This window comes from Apteryx mantelli, chromosome Z, assembly GCF_036417845.1.
Source record: "Apteryx mantelli isolate bAptMan1 chromosome Z, bAptMan1.hap1, whole genome shotgun sequence".
Taxonomy (NCBI): domain Eukaryota; kingdom Metazoa; phylum Chordata; class Aves; order Apterygiformes; family Apterygidae; genus Apteryx; species Apteryx mantelli.
The window spans coordinates 58,883,451-58,897,369 of NC_090020.1; the positions used below are offsets into that span (position 1 = coordinate 58,883,451).

At 38.8% G+C, this 13,919-nt stretch overlaps 1 protein-coding gene across 4 annotated transcripts in view; it reads left to right on the top strand.

Annotated features, from left to right (window-relative positions):
- The window catches only part of TNPO1 (transportin 1), an 88,134-nt gene that overhangs the window by 49,926 nt on the left and 24,289 nt on the right, over positions 1-13,919 (top strand). For all 4 annotated transcript variants that reach the window (XM_067316371.1, XM_067316373.1, XM_067316374.1 and 1 more), the window contains 5 exons: positions 2,987-3,105; positions 5,358-5,418; positions 6,083-6,251; positions 8,985-9,137; positions 12,616-12,841. In XM_067316371.1, coding sequence (XP_067172472.1) covers positions 2,987-3,105; positions 5,358-5,418; positions 6,083-6,251; positions 8,985-9,137; positions 12,616-12,841 — 728 coding nt within the window. The remainder of the gene's footprint in view (positions 1-2,986; positions 3,106-5,357; positions 5,419-6,082; positions 6,252-8,984; positions 9,138-12,615; positions 12,842-13,919) is intronic.

The following is a 13,919-nucleotide window of genomic DNA, read 5'->3' on the forward strand; positions in this document are numbered from 1 at the left end:
GATCAGTATGTTTCTCATGCAGATTTCATATGAACCAGTGTCAAATCCCGTGATAGTTAGGTCCAGACAAAGTGAAGAAAGCGTTAATTTTTTTTGTTCTTGGACACAAACTTCTGTCAGAGATTATTAAAATTAGGTGACCCCTGAAAGTCTTGTCCCACTGTATAATCTTCCTAGTTTTTGGAGTTCCAGTGTACCAGTCCTGCCAAGGCAGGTCCTTATGTAGCGCAGGACAAGCAAGAAGACCCTGTGATTGCTGGTGCTTAGGCTTTTTTGTTTGATTGAGGAGTCTTGTTTTAGAGAATAAAGTTTTGGGAATGATTCTGTCAACAAGTGATAATTTCTCACCCTCCCAAGTTCAGTAAGGAACTTCCAGGCTTTCCAGGTAGAAATGTTGTCACCAACCAGAATAAGGTCGAAGATTATATTCTCATTATATCTAATATTCTGTCATTGGAAAAACTATAACTAGGCTTCCTCACTACAAAAGACAGTAATAGTGAATTTTTGTTCTAGAACAGAAAGTCTAGACTTCTTTTGGTTTTGGGACTACCAGGTACTGTTGCTGTTTTTCCCAGTTCAATATATGCCTTGGTATGTGCAAATGTGATGTCCCAGAACTGTGGCTATTGCTCAGCATTCACCAGTAGTTTTTTTGCCTCTTTGAAGCTTGAATGCCTCTCAAGGTCAACACTGCTGATGGTGACTGCTCTCCGTAAGTGCAGGAAGTCTTACAAAGAAAAACTTGTATCCATGTGATGTTCTTTATACATATGGAGAATCACTTTTTTAAGTAGTTAAGAATATTAATGATCCAGCAGTGATTCTAAGACTGAAGATATTAAACATCATTTTGAAGAAGAGAGATTTTAATATGTTCATGCCAAGTTTCCAGAGCATACGGGAATGGTTGAGTTTGTGTTTTGGGGTTTTTTTGGCCATGCACTTCCAGGTGACCAGAAATAGGTGTGTGGGGTTTTTTTTGTTTGTTTGTTTTGTCTTGTCTTGTTTTGTCTTTGGGTGGTGTAGGGTTTTTGTTTTGTTTTGTTTTTTGCCTGAAAACTTGGTATGTCAGGAGTAGGCCTAACAGATTTCAATTATTAGATTGCACTTGTATGTTCACAGAGCATATTTATCCGAATACATGGCTCATAAGATCTTTCTCAGTAGGAATACTAACTTTTTATTATACAATGCATAATGAAAAGACTTGTAATGAATTAATAGTGTGTTGATGTTATGAAGTTATAACACAACCACACTTGTTGCTGCAGTCATAAGACTGTGTGCATTCTGTTCCTTTCTTCAAATAAAGATGTCTGTTACTGCTTAGAAAGATATGTTCCTGAGACTTTGTGTATCCTGCTATTCTTGATGGTTTAACAAGACTAACACAATACTTTTGTTACAGAGCACACAAAACCGTGTACTGAATAATCTTCCTATATTTTGTAATTTATTGTTATGAAGCAACATATATATTTCCATTGGCTAAAGTCGATACAACTTTATAACTTATCATTAAAAATACTTATTAAAATTTGGTATGATAATTTTAAAAAAGCTCTCAGATACTCTTCCCACGTTTTGTTTTGTTATTAGGATCACTGTTCTTACTATGGTTTCTAGGCTGTATATATGGCTATCTTTTACCACTGAGTGTAAGTAGCCTTCTTAACCTATTACTGTCTAACTTCATGGAGCATAGACTGTAATACAAATAATGCACATTTACAGAGGAAACTATAGTGTGAGGAATGCCTTCAATTAGATTACAATTTGTTGCTCTATATTTGTCTTCCTGACCAATACATGAATATAACAAAATAGTGGATTTTCAAGCCCTTTGGGGAAAAATGTCCAATCTCTTAATTTCAGTTGTATTAATGAAGCCTTGCTTAAAATGGGTGTGATAGTTCTCAGCTTTTCGGAGCTGTAGTCTGTTTGTTGACAACTCAAAACAGTATTTCTCTTACTTTGAGTTCTCAATCGCAATAGCTAGCCTTTAGGAAAGGCAAATTTTGTGTCCCTGAAATGCGTAGGGATGTAATGGTTATCCCATTCTATTCAATTTTGGGAATAAACTGGTATTTTGAAGCAACTGAAAAGGGGTTTCTTTAGTTTTAATTAAATCCATATATGAGGAAAATAGATTCATGGACTTTCACTCATTTTAGAAAACTCACTGAAGAGCCAGCTATTTCAGAAGTGAGGGTTGGCATGGACAAATGCAGAAATACTATTTTAGAAGCTGCAGGCTTCTTCCCTAGATTATTTTGGCATCTATGTGTAAGAAATTGATGTAGCAGTAGTATAAATGACTTTGTTTATGCAGGTATTTGGGGTTTTTTTGGTTTGTTTTGTTTTTTTGGTTTAAAGTAGTCCTTATTGGGGATTAGATTTTAATAGCAAGCTTAAAGATTTGGTGCAGGATCTCTGAATTACTTTTAATGCTAGTAAATTATGAGACTGTCTTTTTGTTATGGGTTCTACTTAATTGCATCCTGTCAGGTCATCAAGATTGGGAAAAGAAGTTGTTTTTATGGTATTAGAAGTAACAAAATGTTTCCATCCATATAAAGTATGTAGTTGTACTACCTTCTTAGTCAAAGGCGAAGGGGGAGGGGGACTTTTCTATGGGACCTTTTCTATGGGAAACTGGTCTCTGTCTCTGTAATCACAGGTCTCTGTCTATAGTTTCTTGCTAATAATGTTCTGTCTTAAGTAATGAAGACATTTTAGAATCCAAGTCATCTGTCATGAAGAAACAAAATTCTCTTAGCTTATTCCCACTGTAGCCTTAAGTAGTCTCGTATATCCTTCCTCTCCCCACCCTGCCCAGCCCTGCTCAAGAAATGAAATGACTGTGGTGGCGTGACATTGGTGGCACACTCGGTTTTTGCAAACACACTTTGCAATGTTGGTATGTTCTTCTGGGCACTTAAAACTCCTGTCTTATACAATAATTTCTTTCTATATTGTGTAGTACATGCTTCAGAGGACCCAGGACCAAGATGAAAACGTGGCTTTGGAGGCTTGTGAGTTTTGGCTGACTTTGGCTGAACAGCCAATTTGTAAAGATGTATTATGTCGGCATCTTACTAAGTAAGTATTAATGATTACAACTTGTAGTCGTTTTTGAAACAGTTGTCTTTAAACTTCAATTGAATTGCTTCTATATACTTTTACAAAGATAATACCTAGTTTGCAGCATGCTTAAAAGAATTTTCCTATGGTTAGCTCTCCTGCATAATAAAAATGACCTGTAGAGTAGAGTTCATTCTGTAGAATAGAGTTCATTGAAAAGACTTCTGAGGATTTCAGACCTAGTTAAATCCAGAAGCAACCTAACGGTGTCACTGTGATGCTTTACCTCAAGCCTAACAGCCTCTAGCTCAGATGGAGGAAAAGATACACTAATGTGCTCAAACTAACTTCTCCACATGATATTACCTTTAATATCTGGTGTACTGTGATATATGTGTACATACAGTGTTGACAAGTGGTGTTTTGGGTATCTCTGTGCAATACTTCTGTGTGTGTAGTCATGCCAAGGGATATCCATCTTTATATATCACATAACAAAATGACATAAGATCACTTAGGTTTAAGAATCAATGTTTATATCAGTTGTCACTGCAATTTAAAGAAAGCTTTACTCATTTATACTACTTTAGAGAGGATAACTTTCTGAAATTTAACTACTAAACCTGAAAATATAAAGTCTTAGTTCATCATGTAAATCCTTGATTTGAATGGGAATGAATGCCCATGTTTCAGATCTGAACATCTGCATGTCTGCAACAGTGCCTGTAACTTTTTTCCAGAGTAATCTTTTGCAATAAGAAATGAATTCTTCAGTGTTCCCAGAAAATGTAGACTTTTCTTTTTGATGTATTCAGGGAAAGTATTTAAATATATTGGGACAGTTATGTCTCTGATTCTGTTCTCTCGGTCAAGATTTTGAGAGAATAGACATGTGCTTTTCAGCAGAGGTGAGCATTATAAATGTGAAGCAATAAAAAAATAGCAAAATTTCAGTTTTCAAAAGCAACTAGAAAGTAGAGAATTGAGTTTAAAACATCTATTACAGCGGTTGAGGAATAGGAATTGAAAGCAGGAGAGCTAATGTTATGAAAAATGATTTTTAAATTTTAGAACAGTTTCATTTAATTCCTTCACTTGTAGCTTTGAAAGACAAAAGAATGATAGCACAGTTCTTCATTCCACCCCCCTTCCCACTTTAAGGGAGGTGACTAGTATTAAACCTTCTCTGGCCAGTATGAACATTGACATTACATCAGCTTCATACTCAATTTTTAAAAAGTTTTTAAAATGCTGTAAAAACATAGTAGGAGAATAGTAATACTACACATCCTTTTATGTGATCTTTCAATGTCTTGTTTGTTGCTGAGTCCTGCTTGACAGGAGTTGTATAAGAAGTCCATCAATACTTGATGATGCTCTTAATTTTTATAATAAATTAAAGATGGGACAAGATTTTCTAAAAACCTATTTGTAGGGTGTATAACATCTTGTTCTTGTTTATTTTACAAGAAAGCCTGTAGGCCTTCTTGTAAAATAAATAGCTCCTGCATACTTTATGCTGGAGAAATGCTAATTAACTGGTGTTAATTTGAGTACTACTTTTTCCTTTATTAGAAGTTATGCTGGTAACATGCCATTGGGATGCGTGAATATTGTTGCTGACTTGAGTGCTTTCAGAAAGTCTTCTCTTCAGTTGCAGAACATGCAGGGATTGACACCAGTTTAATAACTAGATGAAGTTCTAGGATAGATTAGTCAAGATCTTTTCCATGTTGGGGACTTAACTAGTAACCACAAAAGATGAAGGGGGCTTAATGTAGTGAGACTTTCATCTTTAAGAGTAGTGAGGTAGGGTTCTCGGCCACAAGTAAATAAAGTGACAAGTGCTACCGGTGAGAGCCAACTAAGGATGGCTGGGACAGGTTTACTCCTCAGTACTTATTTATCAAGTATATTGTGGGAGTTTGAATTCTTATTCAAAAGCTTTAGACTTAATTTTCAAAAGGTGCTTCTGGATAAACTTTATCATATTGAAGAATATTCCTTTTTTTAAAGTGTAAAACTTGGTTCTGCCATCTGGCTAGCTCTAGTTAGAAAGTTTGTAATTTGAAATTAATGCTTTTTTAGATTACAAAATATTGATACACCTCATAAATGGAGTTTGGTTTAGGTACTAGTTTTTGTGAGCAAGCTAAAGTTTTCTTGGTTTGGGGTTTTTGTGTGGCAACCAAAATTATGGCCCGGGTAACTGAAAATTGGCTTGCTTTATTTATGTGTTATTTTTGACATGTATCATTATTTCTTTGTAGGCTGATACCTGTGCTGGTAAATGGTATGAAATACTCAGAGATAGATATTATTCTGTTGAAGGTGAGCACCAATTTCTTCTACCCTGTAAGAATATCTGGGCAGCTTGTGACCTGTAACTCGGAATGGTTCAGCTGGTAGTACAGATCTGGTCCACCACCTGTTCCATGGAGAATTAGCTTTTGGGGGCACCCTATGTTGTTCCAAAATCTAAATGCTACTGTTACCATGTCTGTTGTAAAATAGTTGGATCTGTGGACTTTCTTGGTTCTCACCCCCACCCAACTCAAACTTACCCATGAACTACTGCAACAGTGCAGCCTAAAAAGAATGTTCAGAATTAGTCCTAATGACTTTCTGGACTGAATGACCTGGCTTTTTTTATAACAACATTTTGGAATATAGCCTCCTACCAGAATTTCTCTAAAACTTTTTTCTCCTAACTTTCTCCTAATTCATTCTCATCAAGAATTATTTCTTAACAAGAAAGATACTTTGTACTTTTGTGTGAACTTACTTCTCTTCCTTCTATTTCCCCTTAATTTTTCTGGGAAATACTATAGCAAAATGCAGGAAAAATGGCATTTTTAGTTAGCTGGGCAGCACAAGTGGCATGTGAATCTTTAATACTCTTATAAAGTTTTGAACTAAATTTTACACTGTATTCTTAATTTCTTTGAGCAATATAGTTGCACTAGTTTATCTGATTAAAACATTTTGATGACAGGGGGATGTTGAAGAAGATGAAGCAATTCCAGATAGTGAACAGGACATAAGACCTCGTTTTCATCGTTCACGAACGGTGGCACAGCAGCATGAAGAAGATGGTATTGAAGATGATGAAGATGATGATGATGAACTTGATGATGATGATACTATTTCTGACTGGAATTTAAGTATGTCAGAATAATGTATTAAATGTTTAAAAATATAGGTGCTTGTGTAATATGATGACCACAGTAAAAAGAGAACTTTTTTGTGTAGCAGTACTGAGGCTTTGGTTTTGAACAGAAACAGAACTATCTCCTGATATAATTGGTGTTTTTTCCGGAACTCTTTCAGATGTGTAACACATTTTGCCTATGTAACTGGACTGACAAAAACTAGCCAGCTGTAAGCTTATTTCTTATGTTGAATATGGCAGATGGAGCTGCAAATATTCACTGGATGCAATTTAACAGAGGCTTTGGGCTTAGAATTTTAATTCTATAAGCTAATATAAACCATGCTTACTTCAAAAAAAAAAAAAACAAAACTTTGTTCTTAGCTTGAGGAAGCTTACTAATGCTTTCTTGTACTTTGGTCTTCCCTGTAAAACTGTTCTGTGGGTGTGTGGTTTTTGTTTTTTGTTTTTTTTCCCCATTTGAACATACTCCTACTACTACCAGCAGTTATCAGTAGTTCTTTTTATATGCAAGAAATTTGCTTTTGAGCAGAATGTAGAACTTCAGCTATGAAGAGAGGAGATAACTGAGGTAAAAGCACAGTTCTGATGATCTGTATGTATCATAGGATCTTTAGGTCAATAGGTCATGTGGCAAGGAAAGAAAATGCCACTAATTGATTTTTAAGCTTGGTGATAAAAGATTGTGAGTGGAATTCTGATAAATCTGACATAAATATACTTTGCAGTCAAGCAGCCTCATTCTAGAGCAGTCAAGGATTTATGTTTTGACTGTCTGTTTCTATGTGAGATAGACCTGCAACTGCCACTTTGTCTTTTTGTTGAGTCTGCTGCTAACCATCTGAAAAGGTAGAGCAAGTTCTCAAGTAGGTTATTGTCAATCCAAGAGCTGACTTCTCAGTTATGATTTGCAAAACTTTGATAACAAAGTGAGAAAGTCTGGCATCTTGGGAGTGTTGGAAACTTATGTGTTGATGTGGATTAATTTGATAAAATATATATTCTTTTTGAACCTAGAGAGTCTACAGTTAGGTTTTTTCATATAAGTAGGAAATCACAATTTATAGATTTTGTGTCAACAACTTCATACATTATTTTGAACTACTTCATTGAGCTCTTAAGGTGTAGAAATGAAACACCTAATCTTGGTGACTGTCTCAACTTTCATTCAAAAGCTTCTCAACCCATTTGCTTTGTTTTGTTCTTGTACTGTTTGTCCTTTTCACTGTATGGTGGAAAGGTCTTACAGAAAAGTTTGTTCCTGAAAGACCTTCTTTTCAGTTTGGAAGTTCAAACACGTCCACATAAAATTGTCTTTTCCAGAGTCCTGAGATTTTTGTGACAGATGAACATAGTTTGAAACTTATGCATCAGTCAATTTTGAATTGTTTCTGGATTTTTTATTATTGTTGTTTTAGAAGAAAATATGAGCAAAAATTTGTTCCTTTTTGTAAAATCTCTTATTTAGAAAGCAGTATAGTTATAGATCCACAATGCTGTTCTTGTCACTGTTGTTTGTAGACATAGCAGAACTAAATATAATTTTTTTTGAAAAAGATAGTTGAAATTGGGAAAGAGTGCCCTCTTGTCCAGAGTTTTGGTGAGGAAGCTAAAGTTGACCAGGAATGATGGCCTGAAGGGGAAAGAGCAGGAGGAAGGTAGGGGAAAGTCTGTATTGACATATGTCATCTGGGCTTGAGAGAATTTAGGTTATCTGAGACTGGGAACTGAATGTGCCCTATTTCTGGGAGCAGAGTAGAAAAGTTTTGTATTTATTATTTGTTCTAGTAGTTGCTACCTTCTAGGTGAAACTTTCCTGTGCCTTTATTTGGGCTTACTAGCAGTTTGAGTAGAGTTAGGATTTTTGTTATTATCTCTGATGCCTGTCTTGTATATACTTTTGTTCCAGTTGGATCCTTTTTGACAGATTAAGAAGGAAGTGAGATCCTAAGCACATAAGCACAGTTTAAATTCTCTAATATAGGCAATCTTTGTAAAACAAGCTTAGTATTACTTTTCTAAACGTGACAATGCCACAGCAGAGAACCAGAGTTAAGGATTTTTGAATCATGTTTTGAAGTTGTTGCTGATGATTTTTTTTCTTTTATGAACTTTTATTTGCTAAAAGTAGAGGATTAAAGACTTGTAAAGAAATTTTCATGTGTGATCTCTTCCTCCTTATATTGGTGTATCAGGAAATAGGAGTAAGATATAAGAACTTAGTGCAGAGGCCGGTAAATTCCTTGCAGTCTCTAGAGCTTTATGATTTTGCTTCTTTTGCTTTGAGACATGGATTGCTCTTGAACTTTTCTTTTTTAATCCAGTGCTAATGTTTTTATGCTATATCCCTTTCCCCTTAGTTTCTTTAGTTAGTATATTACGTTCACGTCACAGACCTTCCTTCTTCCTTAGTGTTACTCCATCCTGAAATTATGTAATGTATGTAATGTTGCAGTGTAATGTTGGGGCTCCTGTCTTTGTGTTTTAATATCCCTAGTGTATAAATCTTTTTAGTGGCTATGTAAGTGCTGCAAAACTGACTTTAAGAGTCATAGCTTTGTATCAGAGCACAGTGGATCACTGCGTCTTGTATTAACTTAGAAGTATTCTTCCTCCTCATGCCCAGAGACTCCATGGGCAGCTGAAGGTTAAAATGAGGATTATATTGTCTGACTACAACTGGTTGCATACTATGCAGAGATTAACACTCCATTATTCCCCTCAGGGAAGTGTTCTGCTGCTGCTCTAGATGTCCTGGCCAATGTATTTCGTGATGAACTTCTGCCACACATCTTGCCCCTTTTGAAGGAATTGCTCTTCCATCCAGAATGGGTAGTCAAAGAATCTGGTATCCTTGTTCTTGGAGCAATTGCTGAAGGTAAGGTAACATTGCGTATCAGGCTGCTGAATTTCTTGGTTGGTTCTAAAGCAGCTTTATAATTCCTTCTAGGTGAATTTACTCATGCAAACAAGGGGAAGTGCTTAGCTGATATGGTTTCAGTGTGTTGATTAATCTCTACATCTGCTACTTGGTGACTGCAGTTATTTCTTTAATTTTTCATTTTCAAAGCTATGTATGTTTGGGAGGCTAAATAGCTTAGATCGTTTCCTTTATTCCTTCGCTGTCGTAGCTCTGCAGTATATATTTATCGGTCAGTCCTAAAGTACTATTTTGGCTTGACATAAAAGGGACACTAAATAAATTTAAGTCTTAATTTCATTTAATGCTTTCAGAAGTGGAAAAGACAGTAGTCACAGAATCACAGAATGGTTGAGGTTGGAAGCGACCTCTGGAGATCATCTAGTCCAACCCCCCTGCTCAAGCAGGGTCACCTAGAGCACGTTGCACAGGATCATGTCCCGGCGGGTTTTGAATATCTCCAGAGAAGGAGACTCCACAACCTCTCTGGGCAACCTGTTCCAGTGCTCTGTCACCCTCACAGTGAAAAAGTTTTTCCTCATGTTCAGATGGAAGCGTCTGTGTTTCAGTTTGTGCCTGTTGCCTCGCGTCCTGTAACTGGGCACCTCTGAAAAGAGTCTGGTCCCATCCTCTCGACACCCTCCCTTCAGATACTTGTACATGTTGATAAGATCTCCTCTCAGCCTTCTCCAGGCTAAACAGACCAAGCTCTCTCAGTCTTTCCTCCTAAGAGAGATGCTCCAGTTCCCTAATCATCTTTGTAGCCCTTTGCTGGACTTGCTCCAGTAGTGCCACATCCCTCTTGTACTGGGGAGCCCAGAACTGGACGCAGTACTCCAGATGTGGCCTCCCCAGGGCTGAGTAGAGGGGGAGAATCACCTCCCTCGACCTGCTGGCAACACTCTTCCTGATGCACCCCAGCATACCATTGGCCTTCTTGGCCACAAGGGCCCATTGCTGGCTCATGGTCAGCCTGCAGTCCACCAGGATTCCCAGGTCCATCTCTGCAGAGCTGCTTTCCAGCAAGTCAGTCCCCAGCCTGTACTGGTGCATAGGGTTATTCCTTCCTCCCTAGGTGCAGGACCCTGCACTTGCCGTTGTTGAACTTCATGAGGTTCCTCTCTGCCCACCCCTCCAGCCTGTCCAGGTCTCTCTGAATGGCAGCACAACCCTCTGACATATCCGCCACTCCTCCCAGTTTTGTATCGTCAGCAAACTTGCTGAGGGTGCACTCTGTCCCTTCATCCAGGTCCTTGATGAAGAAGGTGAACAAGACTGGACCCAGTACTGACCCCTGGGGAACACCGCTAGCTACAGGCCTCCAACTAGACTCTGTGCCACTGATCACAACTCTCTGAGCTCTGCCATTCAGCCAGTTTTCAGTCCACCTCACTGTCCACTCATCTAGCCCACACTTCCTGAGCTTGCCTGTGAGGATGTTATGGGAGACAGTGTCAAAAGCCTTGCTGAAGTCAAGGTAGACAACATCCACTGCTCTCCCCTCACCTACCCAGGCAGTCATTCCATCATAGAAGGCTATCAGATTGGTTAGGCATGGTTTCCCCTTGGTGAAGCCGTGCTGACTACTCCTGATCACCTTCTTGTCCTCCACATGCTTGGAGATGGCCTCCAGGATGAGCTGCTCCATCACCTTTCCAGGGATGGAGGTGAAGGCTGATTGGCCTGTAGTTCCCTGGGTCCTCCTTCTTGCCCTTTTGGAAGACTGGGGTGACATTGGCTTTCTTCCAGTCCTCAGGCACCTCTCCTGTTCTCCATGACCTTTCCAAGATGATGGAGAGTGGCTTAGCAATGACATCCGCCAGCTCCCTCAGCACTCGTGGGTGCATCCCATCAGGGCCCATGGATTTGTGGGTGTCAAGTTTGCTTAAATGATCTCTAACCCACTCCTCCTCCACCAAGGGAAAGTCTTCCTTCCTCCAGACTTTTTCTCTTGCCTCCAGGGTCTGGGGTTCCTGAGGGCTGGCCTGAGCAGTAAAGACTGAAGCAAAGAAGGCATTCAGTACCTCTGCCTTCTCTGCATCCTTCGTCACCAGGGCACCCACCCCATTCAGCAAAGGGCCCACATTTTCCCTAGTCTTCCTCTTGCTGCTGATGTATTTGAAGAAGCCCTTCTTGCTGTCCTTGACATGCCTTGCCAGATTTAATTCCAAACGGGCCTTAGCCTTCCTCGTCACATCCCTGCATACTCTGACAACGTTCCTATATTCCTCCAAGTGGCCTGTCCCCCTTTCCACTTTCTGTAGACTTCCTTCTTCTGGTTGAGTTTTGCCAGGAGCTCCTTGCTCATCCATGCAGGTCTCCTGCCCCCTTGGCTTGACTTCCTACTCATAGGGATGCATTGATCTTGAGCCTGGAGGAAGTGATGTTTGAATATTAACCAGCACTCTTGGACCCCCCTTCCTTCTAAAGCCCTAACCCATGGGATTCCTCCAAGTAGGTCCCTGAAGAGGCCAAAGTTTGCTCTCCTGAAGTCCAGGGTTGCGATCCTACTTGGTGCCCTGCTGCCTCCTCGCAGGATCCTGAACTCCACCATCTCATGGTCACTGCAGCCAAGGCAGCCCCCAACCTTCGCATCTTCCACCAGTCCTTCTTTGTTTGTTAGTACGAGGTCCAGCAGCACACCTAGTCTTATGACTTGAGTGTACTGAACTGCTCTTTGTGGATGGTTCTCTTGTTTAAATGTGGTGACTTCCATTTCTTTGTACTTACTAAAACGCTTGGGGGGGGAGGGGTTGCCAGTATTTCCAGCATATCTCTGCATTTTGGAAACCAAAGGAGTATGTTGGGGGCTATGCCGGGATTATCTTGGTTTTTCCACAGTGCCTACTGAACATACATTTTCTTTTTGCTAGAGAGCTTTTTTGTTGGTTTTGACTTCCAGTCAAGCAAAGTAAAAGTTAGCACTTTTGGCAAATCTTAGTTTTTTATTGCTGCCCTTGCTGATCATAAAGGTGTAGGTTTTTTTGCTGGTCAATGTTTGCATGAAATTAGGAGAAAAGAAGAAGAAAATTAAATTTCCTGAAGAATCCTTTTTAATGAAGTGACTGTTTGCTTTCAAGGCTGAATCTTTTCCGTATGTTTTTTTTGGCCACTCTGAGTGTACTGATGTTTTTGGTAGGATTTCCAGGCTGTAGAAATGTATTTAGTTGGATGTACTTGCTGTACTCCAGATAATAAAGCAGAACTTTTGGAGTTTGGAGAAGCACTGAAGTAGAAATATAATTGAGATGTATATAAAATTGATTGTGGATTTTAAGTATTGCTTATGGTAAGGAGCTAACATAAATTAGGTAGATTATGTGTAAAGGTATTACTGCATGATAGAGAATGAGAGTACGTCCCTTCTAGAAAACAGAGAACTTAATAGAGGACTTCTTTTGTGGCTCTGCAATAGCTGTGGTGTTTTTCCTTACAGGCTGCATGCAGGGTATGATTCCATATCTTCCTGAGCTGATCCCTCACCTTATTCAGTGCCTCTCTGACAAAAAGGCTCTTGTGCGCTCCATTACATGCTGGACTCTTAGTCGCTATGCACACTGGGTAGTTAGTCAACCCCCAGACACATACTTGAAGCCATTAATGACTGAGTTGCTAAAGCGTATCCTGGATAGCAACAAGAGAGTACAAGAAGCTGCCTGCAGGTGAGTCAAAGCTTGAACAAAAAGCACTAATTGCGGCACTGCATTTTCATGGGACACTGTTTTAATGCCTTTTTTGATGGAGGCATGACTCCATTTTTAGCATTGATTTTTTTTTTTTCTTTTAAATAGGGGTAAGTTCAACTTCTTGTGGAGTTGTCACCAATTCTTCTGAGTTCTGATAAAGTGAAAAAGTTAATTTGCATTTCTCTTGTCCATTTTGATTTCATAGTATGTTAATCACTGAACTAAAATAATATATTGCAGTAAAAGAAAGTTGCCTGTATGTGACACCCATTTTTTCAATATTTGAAGTTACTTGTTTCATTGACATCACTGACACCATTCATCTGGCTTTTATATGTGTATGTACAGAGTCAATACCAGTCACAGTGGAAACCTATCCTATCATTGAGTAACTGATGTTGCTTATATCTGGCTCAGGATCACCAAAACATTTGTGTTATAATTCTTTGCAAGGGAGACTCCTCTTCTCTTGAAAGGAATATCCTGGGAGATAAGATTCACTCTCCCACTTGTCTACTGATACTTCAAAAAACAAATATTAAATGGCCTCACTGTGATGCTGAGCTTTTTGCACAAGAGGTGCATACAAGTTTTGCATGCTAATTTGTGTGGGGCAGGACTCTACACAGCAGATTTGCCAAGAAGGTTTCTTCATAAAGCAGTATTAGATCTGCACCTGACTGTGTACTTAAAATACTCTTTTTTAGTTTCAGTAGTGCATAAGGAGGAAGCTGAGATCAGAGTTCTTGTACTAGGCACAAACTGGTAGATGTATCCTTGCCTGAGAATGGGTACAATGAGTTTAATGAAATTTATTAAGCAAGATTTGTGTATTAAACAGTTTTTCCCTTTTTATCTCTAAACCTTGTCAAACATTTGGCTAGCAAATTTGTTCTGGTTTAACTCCAGCCCCTTCCTACCTGTCTTCTCAAAGTGATAATCTCCTGTTCCTTCCAGAATGAACAGGAACATGGTGATACAAGAATATTCGCTTCACACTTTTTAATCCAAGGAGTCAGAGTTCAGTATAACTTTTACTTATTAAAAAAAAAAA